The sequence below is a fragment of the Erpetoichthys calabaricus genome, chromosome 11, assembly GCF_900747795.2.
Source record: "Erpetoichthys calabaricus chromosome 11, fErpCal1.3, whole genome shotgun sequence".
In the NCBI taxonomy this organism is placed as follows: Eukaryota; Metazoa; Chordata; class Cladistia; order Polypteriformes; family Polypteridae; genus Erpetoichthys; species Erpetoichthys calabaricus.
The window spans coordinates 23,901,127-23,923,622 of NC_041404.2; the positions used below are offsets into that span (position 1 = coordinate 23,901,127).

Consider the following 22,496-nt stretch of genomic DNA (forward strand, 5'->3'; position numbering starts at 1 on the left):
TATTGAGTTTGTACAGAGAAAGGAAGTTTGATTTAGCCAGGAAACCTGCTACAAGTAATCAAAAACAAGTTTGCATTTTCTCTGGCTTGATAACGATTCTGTATGCTACACTGAATAGATATTTGCATTATATCTTATACTTTGCTTGTGCAGTGAAAGTGGAAGAGTGATTGGTCAGCACAATTTTTTTAGAATATTTAATATATTTTATAAAAATATAATTGATATGGGTGGGTAGAGAGCATTTGGTTATTTGAGAATCTCAATGAAAATCATTTCAGTCACTGACACAGTTTCTGTTGTTTGTTCTTTGACATTTTAGTGAAATCCATTCTGTCTAACAATGCATGAAAATTAGTTACTTTTACCTTGATGACTTCTTTCACCTTTTGGTCCACTGACAGTGGCCAAAAGGTGCAGCTGTATGCTATTATAGGCTTTGACCACTTTTTGTCACAGATCCTTAAAGCTGCTTCTATATATTTTTTCACTGTCCTTTCAGTCTGTCTCAACCTTCCTGTCACTGGCCTTTTCAGAGTTTCTTTTGAAGGGCTTTTTCAAATAAAAATTAAGCCAGATGTGCTATGATTTGCAAGGAAACCCTCCCTTCTGACTGGTCTGCCAAAACATTCCTGACAGCATTTTGCCAAGCTGAGGCTGATTGCCATGCAGTGATCATTTAAATTAAAAGCTGATAGTTAAGGTTTGTCACCAGTTCTGCTTATGTGTATTTTTGAGATATGTCAACTGTATATCAAGTCAGTACTTCTCAGTCTGTTACATGAGATTTAGCAGATTAGACCCAGTGAAGTATTCTGTGTCCCAAAAGCCAGAATTTAGTATGTCTGAAAATGTGCCACAGATGCCTGTTAAGTAACTGGCATCACACTTAAAATATCACTTCAAGAACTGGATCACACAATCTAGAAGACTGTATTGGATTGTTATTCTCTGAACTGTAAATTTTTATGCTGAAATGGATAAGTACAAAGCAAAACCAGTAATGCAAAATTAATTAGTCATCTCGTAAAATGAATAACAAGAATCATGCAAGCTCAAAGTCTGAAGGCAAAGAATACAGTATATCTTTTGGTTTATGGGAACTAGCTAAAACATCTTGTTTTTTTCTTCTTTTTCTTAAGATTTGTAGGCAATGTGTAAGAGAGCTAGTCCTAATCAACTGACCATAATTTTTGACCTTGTGAGTGTTAAAACAGCACAATTACTTCCGTATTGTTTCCTGTATTGAGACATTATAATCACTGTTAATCATCCTGTGCCCAGAATTTGTAAGCATGCAGTTCCCCAGGAGATGGTCCACTATACTTTCGAAAGTTCTTGTAATTTCTAATTGAACTGTCATGGAAGGGTATTTCTGATCACCCCTTTGTTTAATATTTTCCAATTCAAGGAATTTGACAATGTTTACATTATTAGGAGCCCAATACCTATGCCAACAAATCAATGACAGAGAGATGCTTAAATGTTGGTTATAACAGTATGGTGGATGGCCAGGGCCCGTGCCCGGCTGGGACACCCCTTTGATACTTGGTCCAGGGGAACAGCCATGGGCAACACACTACTTCCCCCAGAACGCTTGGTGGCCGCCCCCCTGGGTTGCATTGGGGACACAAACCCGAAATAAAATAAATTACTCTGACTTTCATTTCATGTCAAAAGTACTCTCTGGTCAAGTCATGAGGATGGTAAGATGAAAAGTAATTACTAATGCTATATACCCTTTAATACTAGAAATTTTAAATGAGCTGTGGTCTTCTAATTGCGCAACAGACCTCCATCTGTTTTCAGCCATAGTTATTGATTATTTAGGAATAAATTCAGCTGTTGCATTTCAAAGAGTCCAATATTATCCATAGTTAGAGCTACCACTTAAAACACTTGTGAATGAACAGGAATTTAAAACCAGGTTCTTGCTAATGTGAAGCAGAGTCACTAATTGTAGCACCATGTTTACTCTGTAAGTAAGTCATTTGTTTCTGAATAAAGGTTTATTGAATTATAATCGGTCAATTTTTAAATTATTATTATAATACAGTTTCTGTTCAAGTTTATAGAAAGCAGAATGGAGAGTCAAAGTTTCCACGTTGCTTATCTTGCTTTGAGACTTTCTAATAAATCTACATTATTACAGAGATTAGCCCTCAGTCAGATTTTAAGCAACTTCTTCTACATCCTGTGTGAGCACAAACCAAATGGATTAAAATAATTATACTTGTGCAAACAGAAGCATTTTATAATAATCTGATTAACTGGACTAGGGCTTTTTATATATGGTATATTATGTATTGTATTACATACTGCTGTACACTAATATATAGTTCTGGGGTTTATTTTATTATGTACTGTTAACATATCATACAGTAATGCATTAAATGGTGCTTTTAATAAAATGATCTAAAAACAAATTTTGTGTTTCCTTTATGAGCATTTATAACACTGCTTCTGTTTTAAGTCTGTCAGTTCTAAGTAAATATCTGAAAATTAGAAGTTTGTTATGGTGAGTAGTAAACCATATTCTGCACATTCAGGATTTTAGTTTAATTCAAGAAACTGGAATATCCTGTTCATTCTGGACGGTGCATCATTTTCTGTAGTTCATGGTTTTCTTCACTAGATGGCAGTAATAAGTTTCTCTAACTTTTGTTTAAGTCCGATTGGAAAAATTATTTTTGAGGTGGATAACACATAACACATATCTTAAACTCTTTGTACTTTATTTACCTACTGAAGAAAAAAGTACAATAAAATCAAAATAAGTGAATATTAAGAAAAAAGTATTGGGACTAAAATATGTGCTTAATCATATTCCAAGATGGGATAAGCATTACCATTAATATGCTTATCTAGAAATCACTCCATAAAGGTTAAATTATGGTTTTGCTCTTTTTTTCCTTTTCTTTTTAAAGAGATAACTGACAAAGAAAGACTTTTAAACACAAATGCAATAATGGCAAACAGCATTCATTTAATAAGTATGCATTTTAAGAAAAGAATTGGGTTGATATTTGTTTGCTTTACTGTATCTGGAGAGAGGTCATCCATAGCAAGCAAAGTGAAATTATCATGTATTTGTCATGAATCATAAATACATATTTTAAACTCCAAAGTTTAATTATTTTAGGCATTATTAGAGTTGGGGAGAGGTGACAGTACTACTTTCTCTCCTGTCATCACTACATAAACAAGATGAGGTTATTTCAGTGTTTAGCTTAGTGCAAGTTTTATTTTCTTTTTAGTAAGCATGTTAAACATAATTGCACAGGGCAACTTGATAAATGTCTCCCCTAGCAGTGTTTGGCCTTTTGAACTGAAGGCTGAAGTGTCTGTTTGAACATTAGTGTGGTATAACATTAGGGATAAAGTTCTTATAGGGATGACCTCTCCATTTGTGAATTCCATTAAGGACATAATCAGGAGAGCAGCACATTTATATTTAATGCATGCTTTCCAAGCTGGTCCTAAAATGTGTAAATCATAGGGGGCTTTTTCTGAAGGATGCAAGCTGATGAAAAGAAAGATAGCTGGGTTGGCAATACTTTTTCATTGTGCTTCAAATCCTAACCAGATGCATATGCTCTGATACCATAATTTTGCTGCATATTTTGGCCTTAAATCACATTCTGTAGTCTGCTTAATCATGACTGGTTGTGAAATTCTACATTTGGGTAATAAGTGCTGAATCCAGTTTACCACTTTTGGAGACCCATTCACTGATTCCAGTTGGCTTTCCCATGGTAATAATGTTTGCTTAAGTAGAAACAAATTCAGTACTTTTTATGAAAATAATCATTGTGCGACAAAAGGCCTTATTTAGGAAATGCTTGTTTTGTTTTGTTATCAGTACATGTTTTGTACATTATATGACCGTTTTAGTAGAGAGCACTATAAGAATCCACTGAACAAGAGAGTGAAATGTTAACGTTCTTGGGTGAAGTTATCTGTATGCTTACTATAGCAAAATTGTAATGCTTGCAAAGTTTTACTTTCAGTGGTAAACATGACTTAATATCATGAATTTCTAATTATTTAGATATGGAAATATGGACAGCAGGGGCTATGGGGATTGCCTATCATGAAGTACCCCTAGCATCTTAATAATTACTTAAATAAGTAAACAAGTAAAAAGCAGGTGATGTGATATGTGTAGCATTCGTTATATTACTGTCTGTCTGTACTCTTCAAGAGGAAAATGAATAATAATAAATAAATGTATAAAATATTACCTTCAAAAGCCTTGTGATCAATTCACTTCAGTTTCCACTAACATTTACTGTAAAAGAAATGTAAGTCTTTAAACGAAGAACACCTCTGTAATTTAATGCTACCAAATTTTTACTTTTATTGCCCAAGGTGTTTTCTGGGGCTGAATTGCTATCTGTATGTTTATGTGTGGGTGGTCGTGGGTGGTAAATGTAGGCAGAGATGCATCTAGTAATCATTGGTCCAAGGAAAGAAATATGTAGGTGCACATCCAAGGTGTTGGGTTGACATTTGTATTTGTGGAAACCATTAAAACAAACAGCCACATCTAGTTTTTTTATTTTATAATTTTATAGAACTGCAAAGCTTCCATTTCAATTAGCTATATCCATACCATCTGTCCAGTTTACTCAACAGTTCCCAATATATGGGTCGCAGGGAACATTTGGCATAAGATAAATGAAACAGGAGCACATTCTGAAGCCCAGTTCCCAGCTACACATGTGGTCTGATGTCAGTTATGGCAAGCTGCTGGCTTTTTTGCACATATTGTATATCAAAGTGTATGAAATTTAAGTAGAGTGAGAGAGAACTTTGTTTATCCTCAGGATGAAATTTGGCTTTTTACAGAAATTCAATCAATCAATCAATAAACACATACATAGATTATGATCTGAACACACGCCTTAATGACTAAAAAGAAAGAATTTTTTTTTTTTTTTAAAAAGGAGAACTTTGGACCTTGCAGTCACGGTCACATTGATGTGTTATTCAGGTGTATTGCTGTTGGTATAAAGGAGCTCCAGTAGCGTTTCTTCACACACTTCTGATGAATAACTTGGCTGAAAGTACTCGGTGTTAGTGTGTCAGTTGCAACGACAGTCATTTTAGTTTGTGGGCACTGTGCTTTTAATAATAATAATAATAAAAGTATTGGAAAATAATAATTCTCTTTTACAAAACTTTAAGTGGGACAGTAACGTCACACGTTATTAAAAAAAAAAAAATCAGAGAATATTCTTTTTGCTTCTGCTGAAGAAATTCAATCTCCCTCAAGCAGTATTGATCCAGTTCTATACAGACATCATTGAATCCATTCTGATCTCATTTGTAACTGACTGGTTTGGTGCTGTTTTGTTCAGGCTCAGGCTATTCCAGTGCCAGGGCCATTGCCTGATGGAAGTACTTCTGGGTGATACAGAAGTCCCATGAATTCCCCCTTGTGGCACTCACGGGCCCTATCAGTGCTGTGCTGCTGGACTACAACTCCTGGCATTCCCTGCTGGTTCCCGAATGGATGCCAATATGGAGAGCTGCTGCCATTTAACACCTGGGGGAATTAAATAACCCTCTGCAAAAGTCCTTCCCTGTCTTCTTTTCTCCTGGCCAGGGAAGGTATTGGGTAAACATCTGGTTGGGACACCAGTCTGCTTATTTGGGGCTTCCCTCCCAGGTAAGGAATCTTCTTAGGCTGGGATGTCCAGCCACCACTTAGGACAGTCTTGACCGGGTGCTCCATCTTTTGGCCGGGACACCTTTTTGTTTGCTCGGGGCCCCCCATCTGGGTAAGGGACCTTCCCGACTTGCTGCCAGGATGCCTGTCCATCCTATGTGCCTCCTACAGTTATCTATACACGTATGTAATTGGTACTATGTAAATTAAATACTAAAGTTTCAACTGTCGAAACCATTATTATTAACAGGGATACACATGCGCATTGTGGCAAGTGCTGCCCTACGTTTCTTTAAACAAAGGTCGTTTAGTTGGCAATACTGACCATAAGGTGCTATGAGGACCTTGCTGTCACATTGTGTGCATACTTTCTTTCTGTGAAAGAAATGCCTTCTAAAAAGCAAAGTTGTCAAAACAATCCCTCAAAGGCTAACAGTGACACGTGTCTTGCAGAAACCATTATTCCCTAAACAATACAGTATTACAGCTGTTTTGTATGCCCGACAGCTTATCAGCCTCAAATCAAAAACATAATCCTCACAGTGCTGCCAGCTTTGTTCAGGTGAGAATACGTCTTGTGGTGCAGAGAGGTAATTGCATCCTCCACTCCAGTCTTTGTCCAATAGGGAAACTGCAGTGGCTACAGGTGGTCTACCACAAGAAGACTCATATAGTTCAGGACTAGTCTATCAAAGGTCTTTATGAGGTGAGATGTACAGTAAATGCCACTGGCAGCATTTCTGAAGCTTTGGGGACAGACTGAACAGGTTACAAAGGGCACTACAATATTGGTCAGAACAGTCCTTAAGAACTGGAGGACTCACTCCATCTGGTCCTGCAGATTTTCCTGTGTAGCTTCCTTAGTTGCCTCCTTACTTAATTTTCACTTATGGATAACAGTTAATGTTCAGGATAACTTTTACATAAAAAGTCACAAGTAAAAAACATATTTGCTTACTTTTCAGCTGTTTGCATTTTGTGTACCTATCGCATCTCGTAGCAGTGTGGAAAACATTGTGGAGCACTGGTCTTTGACTTGCTGATCGAGAGATTCAGTAGTCTATATACATGTACCTAAACAGAATATTGGTATGGATGAATCACTTTTGCTTTGGAAAGGTTGTTTGGCGTTGAAGCCATACAAACCTCATGCAGGTTACTGAGTTGAAAGGATTGCTACTAAGCAACAGATAAAATGTATTGATAGCTTGACAAAAGTGCCTAGAGTCTGCAAAACAGTGAAAAATGGAACGTGATGGTGTTTTTATTTTTATTTATCTTTTAAAATGTAGTTTTAACGTTCATTTTTCTTTTTGTTTGTACTATAACAGTTGAAAAAAATTGGATTGATAATTTGCATGCAAAACTACAGTTCAGTGTTAGGCATCTTATAAAATTGTTCATATCTGTTATCTGGTTTTGATTTGCTTATTTTTAACGTGACCTGCTGTACCTCTTCAAACATTAAACAAATATTGTATCCAAACCCTTTAAGTCTACAGGTCTGAATGATTGCCACACAAAGTTAAACTCCATAAAATCTCTTTAACTGTAAAATAATTACTAAAGCTAAAACCAATATATAAACAAAATAGAAAAGTCTTCATGGAATAAAAACTAAATTAAACTAAAAATATATTATGAAGACTAACCAAAACTAAACTGAATTTCCAAGTAAGATCATAAATAATATGGCAATTAAAACCAGTATAAAAGGCAAAACCATAGTAACTGTAGCCCTGCCATGTGAGAGTGAGACTTTTGAATAAAACCTTCTTACAGTGGAACCTCGGGTCACGAACATCTCTGAACACGTACAAATCGGGTTACGACCAAAAAAGTTTGCCAAACTTTTGCATCTGTTCACGACCACACACTCGGGTGACGAACAAGCCAGGTTCCCTTCCGGTTTGTATGCGCCGATGATTTCCGGACGTGTTCAGTCTCTCCCTGTGCATTCCCTGTGCAGCGAGAGAGAGGGCTAGCTGCGTAAAGCCGAGAAGGCAGTTAAAGAATGCACTGGGCTTGTTTTTAAAGAGACTGATTTGAGCATTGTTTTAACCTCATTGTATTTAATGAAGACTTTTTTCTATTGGATTTTAACCTCCACTTCACTTCTGTTTACAGCGATCAGTTCGTAGCGTGCATTGTTGCATTATTACTTTTCTTGGTTGTTTATTAAATTACGGATTTTTCAAATGTTCATGTTTTACCCTGTGCTTAAAGCTCATTAAAAAAAAGTGTTTACAGCAAGCGGTTCGTAAGGCTATAGTGTGAATTCTTGTAATGTTACTTTTCTGTGTTCAAGGTTTTCTCAGTGTTGTTCAATGTTTTTACATTTAGTTTACTATTACGCTGTGCATTCTATGGTATAATTAACTATTTTTGTGCTTAAAAATCTTTAAAAAAAATATATTTACATACATTTCGTGCAGTCTGGAACGGATTAATTGTATTTACATACAATCCTATGGGGGAAATTACTTCGGGTCACGACCAAATCGGGTTACAACCAGAGTTTTAGAACGAATTACGGTCATGACCCGAAGTTCCACTGTATTTGGGAATCTTGGAGTAATGTCACAAGGCAGTATTTCTAGGTTCAGAATGGACAAAATGCCAGCTTTAAAAGTAAATTCCCTTTTTTTTGTATAACAGGCATTTAATTAGAATAATGTAGACATTTATACAGTAAAGATATAGAATGCTATAAGTGGATTGATCATTTTGATTTAGAGCAACAGTAATCTACTCAGGAGTTGAGAAGTAACAAAATATTTTTATGTCTGTTGATTAGCTTGTAGCTGAATTTATTTACTTTATTAATTTTTGTGTTAATATATAGTACACACAAATACATTTGTCAGATCTGCTTAAGAAGAAAGTAGAAACTAGCCACACTGGGTGAGCAATCAAAAGTCAGAACTTGCAGGCAAATCAAACCTACTGTATTTTATTTGTATTTTATTTTAAATTTTGCCTGAACTTGTATACTAGCAGGGTGACACGGTGGCGCAGTGGTAGCGCTGCTGCCTCGCAGTTAGGAGACCCAGGTTCGCTTCCCGGGTCCTCCCTCCGTGGAGTTTACATGTTCTCCCCATGTCTATGTGGGTTTCCTCCGGGCGCTCCGGTTTCCTCCCACAGTCCAAAGACATGCAGGTTAGGTGGATTGGCGATTCTAAATTGGCTCTAGTGTGTGCTTGGTGTGTGGGTGTGTTTGTGTGTGTCCTGTGGTGGGTTGGCACCCTGCCTGGGATTGTTTCCTGCCTTGTGCCCTGTGTTGGCTGGGATTGGCTCCAGCAGACCCCCGTGACCCTGTGTTCGGATTCAGCGAGTTGGAAAATGGATGGATGGATGTATACTAGCACAGTTGTGAGAAACATTTTTTTTAATTTTTTTAATAAAAAAGCACTGTGTGATGATGCACTTAGTTTGCAATTTATGTAAGTAAAAATGTATAAAATGTTTTAGTATCAGCAAAAGTTACTTTTGACTTGTCTGTTTTCAGAGTTGTTTATTCCTTCTATCGATTTATATGTGCCTCTGGTTTCTGTTATAATCTCAAGACTAGGATGCTATTTTGCTTTCTGTAACTGAGTTAGTATTGTATTATCTCTCACAGTTTTGGTAAGCAGTCTGGCGGAAGGAGAGGATGTGAATGTATCACTTTAGAGCCATCAGAGATGATTGTGGTAAGTGAAATAATTTATCTTAGTTTATTTAAAGATAAATGTTTAGCCTAGACATTTCATAAAGGGGTGCCAGCCCATCAAATGCAATTTCATCACTGCTATTAGAGGTCCAAAAAGGAAAAGGAAATAAAAAATTGTGCATCTATAACAAAGCAGGCTATTACATACATATATACAAAGAGAACTTGCTGTGCTGCTTTCTGGATCTTTGTCACTGTTTTTTTTCTAGAAAATAAGGCTATTCCCTTCTATAACAGTCAAGAATTATCCTTTATATTAAGACTAGTCATTTAGCCCATTACAATAACGGGCGCTAGAACAGTAGTGCATAAACATTAGTAGGAACAGTCTATATTAAATGGCAAGGGACTTTGACCTCATTCTTTTTGTTGTTTGTATTTTTCTTTCTTTCAGCCTTTCTTTTGTTGATGTTTACTTGCTGAGCTGACCGTTCTTCGTGGGCTGCCGCCGTGTATTGTGTGTCTTTAATTTTCTGTGATAGTAATACTGTCTTGTATGTCCGCTGGTTTGTACGTCCGTAATGTACCTTTAATTTTCTCTGGCGGTAATACAGGCGTGAGCATCAGTAATATGCCTTTAATCTCCTCTGACAGTAATATTGGCTTGTATGTGGCTGTAATATGAGTCACTGCATTGTGTACCTTTAATTTCCTCTCGCAGTAATACTGGTTTGTATTTCCGTAAAATGCCTGTAACTTTCTCTGACAGTAATATTGCGCATCGCACCATGCCCCGCGCATGCGCACTTCACCAGAAGACACACACACGCGGACACCTGGACGCACACAGGGATTTTATTAAAGAGGATTATTGCTGTAGTTACCTTTAATGTCTTATGAACATTTACATTTGTGGTATAAACATTGTAAAAGTATAGCGTGCACATTTATTGATACCGTATGATAACCAAAGAAATCTTTACTTGATTGTGCTGTTTGATTCCATCAATATAATGAGTGAAATTTTATTGATTATATAACAACAGTCATTACATAAAAGGTAAGTATAAATACTTTAGTGTTTAAGTTCTAGACATTTTGCTGTTTTAAATGTGACCTTTCCTTTTAAAATACTTTTTTTTTTTTTTTTTTTTTATAAAAGACTAGGGGGCTTTGCCCCCTGCTCGCTTCACTCGCCAGCCCCCGTGTTTGGTTTTCATATCCTTTAACTTTCTCCACATGTGTATAGCGCCAACTTTTTTTTTTTTTTGAGCCTTTCTAATTTCACTGTTTTCATAATCTCTAACCTGCTCTGCATGTGTTTAGCGCCAACGTTTGTAAACGTCTTTATGAAGTTCTACTTTGTCTTATACTCTGTCTTTTAATTCTGAGCCGGATTGGACGTGCTTTTTTTTCAATTCCACTTGTTCCAGGCTGATAATTACTTTCCTTATTTTCTGAATTTGCACCTCGATTATTCTTTTTTGCTCATTTTTCTCTCCAACGCTTTTGAGTCTCTTTTCTCTGCACTGCTTTCTTCTTCGCTGAGATGTCGATATTTCATTTATAATGTATGTCCTTATATGCGCTGAGACCCCGGATCATTATGTGCTCATATCCTTCACAAGACTGAATGTTTTGCTGCCCACGTTGTCCTATTTGATAGATTGTAAGTAGGGCATGTCTTGCAAGAATCTCATGTTCTACGTCATCACGAGATGGTCCTGGGTCAATCTCTTGGCACACTGTCTCATGTTTACGGTCCCTGCGAGGCGTACCATGGTGAGTCTCTTTGGTCTTGCGGGTCTTTTAAATGTCTTCCAAGAAGATCATGGATCGTAGCCTTGCTTTTGCTTTCCAGGACAGGATTTCTTTTTATAATAGGGAGATGTAATTGCATACATGTGTGAAGTTTGAACAACTTTGATAACACTTTGTACTCTTTTGTACAATTACAATATACAGTATTATCATTCTCCGTTCTCCCTTAAGCATACTAACAAAGCTGCTTACAAGAATCTGAAATGTATCTTTGCTAAATTGTTGACATATTTAATAAGGCTTAGGTTGTACTGTTTAGAGTTAAGCACGAATGCTTACTTGTATTTCAGCTATGACAACTGAGACTTTTCCAATTAAAATTCTCATTCCTTCTTCACACCATCGCTGGGTGGTTCATTTTGCACTAGACATGCTCCTTTTCTTGGCATGTCAGAGGACCGGGACTTCACGAAGTGTGGCTTGCCTCACTTGCAGAGGCACAATGGGTTTGGGACAGGAGTGGATAGGAAGAGAGCAATGGTATTTCTCTCCCTTATACCCCAATAACCGTTAGTGACAACATAACAATACGCTCTATAATTGTATTACTTGACAAAGCTATTGTATGTACAATGTACTACCTTAACTTAAGACTACAAAATGTCAACAAAAGTTCAGAAGAAATATTTCCATGACCAAACAGTTAACTTTGTGAGCTGGAATGTCAAGGGTCTCAATCATGAATTAAAGAGAAAGAAAGTATTCTCGCACTTAACAAGTCTAAATGACAAGACAGTATTATTACAGGAGACTCAGTTATTAACACTAGAATTACCAGAGCCTACGAAAAAACTCGTAGATCCGGCCCACCTTAAATCGCTTCTTAAATCAGTTCACACCTCTCCGCCAGCATCCTTTGTCCTCTAAATGTGCTGATAAAAAACAAGCTGCCAGCAGCCGGCTATTCCATCCCCCCACCGACTTAGAACGTGCGCAAACTTTTCCCAGCTCATGCCTTGATTGATTATCTGGGAGTGAAGTGGAGTTTTGGAGTGGAAATAATAGATCGTTATTTGGAACACACGCATTTCATGTGTATTCCGTTTCAACAGTAGTCTGTCTAAACACATTGTTAAAACGGAAACTTTTTCATATTTTAGTAATAAATGTTACAAAATGTAATTGGCATAAACTATAGAATGTGTAAAGCCTGAGTTCCAAAGATCAAATAAACACTTTCACAAAAGCTTCAAGAATGATACAACAGTTTCCGTGGCGTAGCGCGCTAAGATTTTTTGACACGAACTTTACCCTCCAACTGTGCATATTTCTCCTGATGTTTGCTTCGATGATGACGGCGCAGGTTGTATTCTTTTATCACAGCCACGGTTTCGTTGCAAATCACAAACAATGCTTTCTCGCCGGATTTGATGAAGAAGTATTTCAAACTACATTCTTCTTGAAATCATCTGTTTTTCTTTTCCTCTTCTCGGCCATCGTTGGGCACTAAAATAAAGTGACTTCAACATGAATAAATAGTGAAACTGAAAATATCTTGCACACAATATCGCTCAAAAAACCTGATTATGCGAACTAATTTCGTTGCAATTATAGCTGCAAATGACCCGAAACAATTTTTAAAAATTCTTATGATTTCTTAAGTTAAACTTACCTGAATATAGTCTGCAAATATATCCACTTATGGTAGAGAGATTGTTGCTTTTAATGTTTCCTCTTCAGAATATTCGGAAAATTCTTGTTAAACTAATGACATTCCCAATACTTTATACACACTGGTAAGTAATTACGCAAACGAAATTATCACTAAATAAAATAGAGTGCAACATGTTTCGCAATTAGACGCTAACTGACACCAACACCTCCTCATCGCAGCAGTCAACTGCAACTGGCAAACTGTGATCAAAATAATCAAGTCTTGAACAAGCAGCAAACCATTTAAAAACTCTGCCACTAGATGGCGTAATATCATCTCATTGACTGTAAACAGAAGTAGAAAAAGTAAGCAGCGAATAAGGTTTTGCAATGTAGTGATCAGTTGAAAAACATAACACACTACTGCGCGCCTCTATTTTAATTCGGTAAAAACGTAACGTCCACGTAAGCAGCGGCTGATCTTGGCAGGATACACGTAAATTTCCGTAATTTTTTTCCGTAGATAAAAAGTCTCCACAGGCCGGATGAGAGGGACTAGACCTGGACTAGACCATGGACTAAAACTTTCTTCAATAACGTCCAGGTCCAGCATTCGTCTGATCTCCAAGTCAACTTCAGTTTTCTTTGCCTCGGGATGTCTATAAGGCCGTTCTCTGACAATCACTCCCTGGTCGGTAATAATGTCATGTTCAATCAGCGAAGTGCGACCAGGTTGTTCGCTCACTACTTCTGGCACAGACAGGATAGCTGATTCCAGCTCCTGTCTCTGTCTCCAGGACAAATTAGAACCGAAATTAAGGGGTTGATGTTCAACAAAAAGGGAGCAAGGTTGTCCGGAGGTAAGCAGAGCCTCTCTATCCTTCCACGGTTTCAGCAAGTTAATGTGATAAACCCACTCACTCGGTCAACGATTAGGTTGTTTAACTAAATAGTCGACGAGCCCTTTTCGTTCCTTAATTTCATAAGGCCCTTGCCAATGAGCCAACAATTTAGAATGGGAAGTAGGGACGAGCACCATAACACAATCACCCGGGAGAAACTCCCGGAGGGTGGTGTTGCGATTATAATATCGCGCCTGCGCTGCTTGAGCTTTTTCAAGATGATCCTTTAGAACAGGTCGAATTTTATTCAATCGATCGCGTAATTGCGCGATATATTCCAAAATATTAGAGGATGGGAGGACCTCCTCCTCCCAACCTTCCTTTAGCATGTCCAAAAGACCACGGGGCTGTCTGCCATAAAGGAGCTCAAAAGGAGAAAAGCCCATGGAGGTTTGAGGGACTTCCCGATAGGCAAATAGGACGAGGGGCAGTAACTGATCCCAGTTTCTCCCATCCTCGCTAACTACCTTGCGCAACATCTGTTTAAGCGTCTGATTAAAACATTCAACCAACCCATCGGTTTGTGGGTGATAGACTGATGTCTTAAGATGTTTAATATGCAGTAACTTAGCCACCTCCCTGAATGTCTCCGAAGTGAAGGGAGTTCCTTGGTCATTTAAGATCTCTTTGGGAATCCCCACACAAGCGAAAATCCCTACAAGTTCCTGTGCGATTAATTTAGAAGTGGCTGAGTGCAAGGGAACAGCTTCAGGAAAACGTGTGGCATAATCAACTAAGACCAAAATATATTTATGTCCTCTTAACGAGGGCTCAAGGGGACCCACGAGGTCAATACCGACTCGTTCGAAAGGGATATCAATCAGGGATAAAGGAATAAGAGGAGCATGGTCCTGTCTGACGAATCTGACACTCCGGACAGGAAGTACAGAAATGTCGGACCTCCTCGTGTATCCCAGGCCAATAAAATCTGAACTTAATACTTTCTAACGTCTTTTCGGTCCCCAAATGGGCTCCGAGTAGATGGGAATGTGCTAATTCACACACTTGACGACGAAAAGTGCGTGGTATTAATAACAAAGTCCTAATTTCCCCATTGTGTTCTGCCACACGGTACAATAAATCGTTATGCATGACAAAGTAGGGCATTCATGGTTTGGAATCGCCAGATATATGCCCGTTAACTGAAACAACAGCATTTCTAGCAAATTTCAGGGAATCATCGTTCCACTGTTCTCTTTTAAACAACGAAGGAGTAAATTTAAACTGAGAAGCCAATTCAGTAATCGGATCTGACCTAACCTCAAGGGGCGGAGTGTCAGGCACCTCAGGAGACGTGTTGTCCCTCGCAGTGCCTGAAGGACCTTCATCCCCATTAACTACACTATCTGTAACAAGAGAATTTAAAAACTGTGTGGAGACTGTCGGATAATTGTTGTCATCATCCATGACCAAGCCCTCTTTTAATACAGAAGTAGGAGTAGGTTTACCAACGTTATTTTTAGACCAGTCGCGCCCTAAGATCACCGGAAAAGGTGGATCTGTCATTACAGCCACTAAAGTGGATTTCCTAACATTTCCCACCGTGATGATACAGTTGGCGGCTCCGTAATATCGGGTATCACCGTGTATACATCGAAGACTGATCTGAGTATTGGCCCACTGTCATGGTAAAACATAACGGCGAGCAACAATGGAAATGTTACTCCCGGAATCAAACATCGCTGTAACTTTATACCCGTTAAGGAGAATTACTCCTGTATAAGGAAAAGACAAAGGGTTGATCACAGCACAATACCTCTCTCCCTTGCCTAGTGTACAATCCATCGGCTCCGGGTTAGGACAAGCAGTAAATACATGACCCACCCCCCCACACTTGAAACAGTGGGGAAGTTAAGCCTGTTTGTCTTTCTTCCAAACGGAAACATCGGGGTTAGGGCGGGTGGGCTCAGAATAAGGTACACGAACCTGTCGGGTTGGACGCGAGAATCGTTCTGTCTCTTCTGTTTTACAGACCGCCCAGTGACGCTCTACCACCTCTACGAGGTTATCCATAGTGGTTACCTCCTGTTTTCGGACTTCCTGGGCGACATTTTCGGGGAGAGCATTAATAAATGTTTCAACAGTAAGTAGTTCTGCCATACGCTGGGCACTGTTAACTTCTGGCCGTAGCCATCTGCCCACTTTAACCCATAATTCATACACTTGTGTACATATCGCTCTTTCGTGGTCAAATTTCCACTCTCGCCACTCTCTCGCCTGCTGTGCCACTGAGACGCCGTAGCGTTTGAAAACCTCATTTTTTAGAACATCGTAATCGGCAGCCTGCTCCTCAGTCAGGTCATAATAGGTCCTCTGCGCTTCCCCCTTCAGATAGGGTGCCAGAATGTATGCCTATTCCATCTTCGGCCATGCATTGCATTTAGCGGTGCGCTCAAAAACTAGAAAATATGTTTCCACATCATCCCCTTCCATTAAATGGGTAAGTAAAGGAGGTACCGACTGCGATGTTTCCGCCCTTACTGCTGCTACTGCCCGAGCTTCCGATTATGCCAATCTGGTCCTGGTGTCTCCAAGTTCCAGCTTCAGTGTTTGAATTTCGCTTACTAGGGTGTTCAGAACCGCATTGATTTCTTGTCCCTCTGACATCCTGGAACAACGTTCGAATCCTTTTCGACTATGCCAATTGTGATAAGAAGTCACAAAAACAACTTTAAAGAGTTGGGGATTGGCCCCGTACAGTGGAACCTCGGTTCACGACCATAATTCCTTCCAAACCTCTGGTCGTAAACCGAATTGGTTGTGAACCGAAGCAGTTTCCCCCATAGGATTGTATGTAAATACAATTAATCCGTTCCAGTCTGTACGAACTGTATGTAAATATATTTTTTTTTAAGATTTTTAAGCACAAATATAGTTAATTACTCCATAAAATGCACAGTGTAATAGTAAACTAATGTAAAAACATTGAATAACACTGACACAAACACCCAGACTCCCTGCTCAGCTGCACGAGCAGGCTCGCTCGTTCTCAGCTGCATGTGCCCTCTCTCTCTCTCTCTGTCTCTCTCTCTCTCTAACATTGCAGCAGTTTGCGCTATAGCCTTGCAACCGATCGCTGTATAAACACGCTTTCTTTTAATGAGTTTTAAGCACATGGGGAAAAAAGGAACATTTGAACAAATCCGAACTTTATTTAAAAACTAACCACAAGCAACCAAGAAAGTAACATTTATAGGAGTTTGCGCTATAACCTTGCAACCGATCGCTGTATAAACACTTTCTTTTAATAGTTTTAAGCACAGGGGGGAAAAAAGGAACATTTGAAAAATCTGTAATACAAAAACTAACCATAAACCACCAAGAAAACTAACCTTGCATGAGTCGAGGTCTGGCATGAAGTGAGGAGAAAATGGGTGGACAGGAGGTTACAGTTTTGAGGGAGATGGAGGAATGTTTTCTCTCTTGTGATTTCTTGGGTTTCTGGTATTTTTAGCTGTTTAGCTGGTGGGAGTGAAAGTCTCCTGCAGCCATTCCAAAAACAAAGTCCATGTGACCCAACCCTTCGTGTTTGCCCTCCACATCACTGGCAGTCTGGCTTTGTTTACATTGTGCTGTTTGAAAGCAGGAGGGTTCTCAAATTGGTAAATGAGTAAACTGGTAAACAGTTTTTCCACCTCTTCCAGCACTTGAGGTCTCTGCCTGGTTAACGCTGTAACTCCTTTTGCAACATCAGCTGGTTTAATAGATTCTTTCTGCTTTAGAATAGTCAAAATCGTAGGTTTTGACTTCTTGTACTTGGCGGCAAGATCAGTAACACGAATGCCACGCTCATACTTTTCAATAATTGCTTTCTTTACTTAGATTTAAATTTTCTGGAAAACTTTCTTCTCACCACTCTTCACTTGCTTAGAAGCCATGGTTAACTGCAAAAGCACACGAAATACTGTAGAGCACCAAGAGTTCACAGGTGAAGCACGCACGTCTGACTGAGAACAATGAACAGGGAGAGGCTGAACACATGCTTAAATACAGTAATCGGTGCGTACGAACCGGAAGGGAAATGAAATAGAGCACAAAGAGTTCACAGCGAAATCACGCACGCACGTCTGACGGAGAACAATGCAACACGTGCGGAAATCATCAGTGCGCACAAAGCAAAAGGGAAACTGGCTTGTTCGTATACTGAGTGTGTGGTCGTGAACCGAGGCAAAAGTTTGGCGAACTTTTTGGTCGTAAACCGAGTTGTACGTGTACCGAGACGTTCGTGAACCGAGGTTCCACTGTATATTGCTGTGGTCGCTAGCAAAATGGTCAAAATGTAGAAAAAATCAAACATTTGACAAAATACAGAGGATCGAGGGTTGCTTTTATACAAGAAAATGGCTGCTGAAAATGATCAAAAAGGAAGTGACATCATCAGTGGACGACCGGAAGTGATGGGGAAGATGAAGTAGTGGATGGACGGCCATTTTCTGGAATGTGAACTGTTGTTGGTAAGTGATTATTTGTCTTCTTTGGTTCTGGAAATTTAGAGAGAGAGGCATCAGTACCATCAAACAACCCTTCATCTGTTATAACTTCACTCACCTCTGGGCTTGTTGACAGTCTCCTAAGCGCTCGTGTGTGACAATATATATATATATATATATATATATATATATAAATATATATTTGTATTTATTTGTATTTTGTTTCCGACCCCAGGCATGGTTAAATCTCTTGGCACAAACTCTTGTCTCGCGGGACATGACTTCTTAATAGTTTTTAGTTTATAATTTAAAAACGGAATAAGAATCTGAAGATCTAACAACATCACATTAAAGTTCGATAAACTCTGAAAAGAATGATACCAACATATCTATGTAGGTTTTAAAATAAGCCTGATTTTAAGCGTGACATAAAAACGTTGCATAAAATCGTTGCACTTTTAGGCTTAGGATTTTATATATACAGAGTAGATATTGTGAAGGATTGCTGGCTGTTCTACTCCGGCCCTCACCCCCAGGCCGCCAGGAGGAGCTCTCCCAGCAGCGTGGACGTGCCCCGAGTTCCAGCAGGGCCTCATGGACTATGTAGTTTTTATACACAGCCCTGCTGGATACCTTGGGGGCCACCGGGAGTCGCTGTAAGGGGGCTCGTGGACTCTTTATGTGCCCTATAACCCGGGAGTACGTCACGGTCACATGACAGGAATGAACGACGTGCTCCCGGGGTGAAGAAAAGGACTGTTTACCCTGACCCGGAAAGGAAAAGGTACTGTGGACTGATTGGACAGAAACACTTCCGGGTTAGTGTATATTAAAGGGCGATGGGAAATCCCAGACGTTGAGCTGAGCTGGGTGGAAGGGTGGCAACGCGTCTGGGAGTGGAGAATTGGTTATTGGTTTATTGATTTATATATGAGTATTGTGGAGAGAAGGGTGCTTAGTGCACATTATTATTGTAAAATAAATAATAATTGGACTTTTATCTGGTGTCTGACGTCTAGTCTGAGGGTTCAAGGGGTCACGGAGACCTTAATCTGTCACAATATGTATACATACATATGCATATTGTCACAAAGTTGACTCAGAGTCATAGAAAGGATAGGGAGCAGCCACCCGTATAATTGGTTTCCTGGCTGCAAAGCCGTAAATTAGGTACAGCACTGATGTGCACAAAACCAAGTCCAAAACAGAACTGACGGGATAGGGAAAAGGTGGAGGCTTTTAAAGGGGAATACAGGAAGTGAGATCAAAGGGGCCGGGCTCATGAAGGTCTTCAGCCATAGGTTCTAGCCCGGACGTGACATCACAGGGGCCAGAGCTGGCAAGGACTCCTTCCACAGTCTCGGTCCCGGAAGTGACGTCAAGAGGACCAGGTGGAATCTCCCGTGAATGGTCTCCAGGAAAGAGAGAAAAAGAGTCAGTGCACTCTGCCACATCCCGGTATGACTCGGAACTGCCCTTACTCAAGCCCTTTAGCTGCCTCCCATGCATACATGTATGACACTATCCGGTCCTCCAGAACATTAAACAAATGACATGTACATGCAATATAGACGCTTTCTTCACGCTCATCAGTATTTTGGCAGAAAGTGATGCCACGAAAATGCTGTATTCAATGTTATTTTGATGCCATCTGAGCGCGCATCCAACCGAATGCAAGTGGTAAAAGCCCGTGTGGACAGTCTGATTTGCTGCAATGAGCAGAAAAACGCTTTACATTCAATCCACATTCACTTGACGTTACAGATGGCAGAAAAACGCTCAGTTCAGAAGTCCATGTAGACAGGGCCTAAATTAGATCAAAGTGGATTGGTGTGTGTCAGTGTATCTTTTGATGGACTGATATCGTGTCCAGTATTGACTTCAGCCTTGTGCCTAAAGCAGGCAGAATAAGCTCTGGATTCTATTAATTCCAAACTGGATGAACAGGTATATACGAGTAAGAACATGTGCAGTGCTACTAAATTTTATTTCACTTTATATTTAAAGAAGAGATAGTATTTCTAAAAATGAAAATGTATAAGAACATGTATAATAATTTTTAATAGGGAAGGGATGTATTTGCTAAACTTTTCATTTGATTGTGAGCCAAAAATTAACACTACCGTGTATGGAGCCAGCAATTTCCTGGTTGTTATTTTTTTATCAATCTAAAGATATCATGTTGTAGGATAAAGGTTTACAACTCTTGATTTATACTTGCTTAGACACCTCATCGCTATTACTTAAAATCCAAGGTCTTCGGCTTACATCGCAGAGCTTCACCATTTCTAATCATTTGGAATGTTACTATTAAATATGCATTTAATAAGTGTGTAAAAGAAATTCTGTTCTACATTTGAGAGTGTGCTTGTGTTCAGACAGCAAGCTCTGTGGCTTGTACCAAAGAGGAAGAGAAATTTGTTATGCTCGCTTATTAGCATTAGCATTACCACATGTTTTGTACACACTCTTTTGCAGTCAGCAGCATGATAAGTTTGTTCCTCTTTCTTGGTGTGATATTATTACACAAAGCTTTTTTTTTTTTTTTTTTTTTTTAAACTTAGGCTACCTATGTTAAGCACAAAACAGAAGATAGTGCTTGACTTTGTTTTGTTTGAAAGAGCAAGTCTTTTTTTAGTATAAAGAAGAGTTAATTTAATGTTTTATTATTGTTTTTCAAATTTTTAAGCATACTACACCAAATCAGTGATGTCATTGTTTAACAACAATAAAGCTATGTTATAGTAGGCTTCATAGTTTATTTTTGGTAATTGTAGCTCAAGGCAACAGTGAAGAATAGTTTAAAATCCTAACCGCGGAAACTTTTTTTTTTTCCATTTTTTCCCTTTTCTTTAGCAATTGGCTAAGTTCCTGATATGCCATTTTTTATAGTTCAGAATGTTATGCTTTTTTTCCCCATTTGCAAGTCATTCCATTTGTTGACTTGTTAATAAAGTCTTAGTTGTGTGCCTAACTGGCAATTTAACAGGTTGCACCTTGCTTAAAAACATAAACAAAGTCTGCTGTTTTGTTTGTTTATGATGAATACTGTTGGTTGCTCAAAATTACTTGTAATCAATGTATTCGACCAGGAAAATTTTTTTAAAGTTTGGAAAATGTAGTATTACTTCGATGCCCATGGGGTGTCATTCACTGGTAAATGTTTAACAGAATACTAGAGAATTTCTCTTTTTGGTTACTCAAGTAAATCAAAATAAAATAAAACCAACCACATCAAGCACAGCTGGTTGTCTTTAAAATGGCTGAATTGTGTAATATTGGTCATTTTTGTTCAAAAATGACAAAAATAAATTATTTTACACAAATCATAAGACAAGGACCAATACTCGACAACTGTCTTGGTTTGAAAAGTGGATGTATTTGGTAAAAGTTTAAGCTTTTCCTCTGTGACCATAGACTACAATGTAAAAGTACCAATGTAGGCAAGATTTCTTTTTAATTTATAGAAAGAGTTTAACTTTAGAACTCGATTTTGCATGGCAAATGCATAAGTACCATGTTTGTAAAGAAATAACTACTACTTGAAAAATAACAAACTTACCCCTTTTAAGATCACTTAACCTGTGTACTCAGTTCAGTTGAAGATAAAAATCTAAAGGACAGCATGGAGTCAAGTTTTAAATTTAAATTTTGAAGTTCTTGTCCATTAATAATATATGTGCTCATAAAGAACAGAGCTGCAAAAAAAATACTAAATTCATGTATATGTGTATTATATAGGTTATGTGCTTCAGATTTCTCCAACATGTGGCGTTGAGACTAAACAGGTTACTGCCCTATGTCTGATCCTATTAGCTACACATACCGTATTCAACACCCTGAGATTCAAGCCTTGTTATATACTACATAAGTACATTGCCCCATAAATCATAAAAAATTAAAAAAAACAGCCCCAGCATGATTTGGAAAACAGGAACTAATTTTATCATGCTCTGAGGAGACTTGGAAAATTGGTGGGAAACAACTCTTTTGGTGCATGTAATTGCTTGCTAAACAAGCAGTCACCGGTAACTCCTATTGCGTAACCACACCGTTTATCCCCAGTATACAGTTAGGTCCATAAATATTTGGACAGAGACAACTTTTTTCTAATTTTGGTTCTGTACATTACCACAATGAATTTTAAATGAAACAACTCAGATGCAGTTGAAGTGCAGACTTTCAGCTTTAATTCAGTGGGGTGAACAAAACGATTGCATAAAAATGTGAGGCAACTAAAGCATTTTTTTAACACAATCCCTTCATTTCAGGGGCTCAAAAGTAATTGGACAAATTAAATAACTGGAAATAAAATGTTTATTTCTAATACTTGGTTGAAAACCCTTTGCTAGCAATGACAGCCTGAAGTCTTGAACTCCTGGACATCACCAGATGCTGGGTTTCCTCCTTTTTAATGCTCTGCC

The 22,496-nt window shown here is 38.5% G+C and overlaps 1 protein-coding gene across 9 annotated transcripts in view; it reads left to right on the top strand.

Moving 5' to 3' along the window:
- Window positions 1–22,496, top strand: part of rapgef6 (Rap guanine nucleotide exchange factor (GEF) 6) — a 287,599-nt gene that overhangs the window by 126,403 nt on the left and 138,700 nt on the right. For all 9 annotated transcript variants that reach the window (XM_028812817.2, XM_028812819.2, XM_028812818.2 and 6 more), the window contains one exon: window positions 9,297–9,366. In XM_028812817.2, coding sequence (XP_028668650.1) covers window positions 9,297–9,366 — 70 coding nt within the window. The remainder of the gene's footprint in view (window positions 1–9,296; window positions 9,367–22,496) is intronic.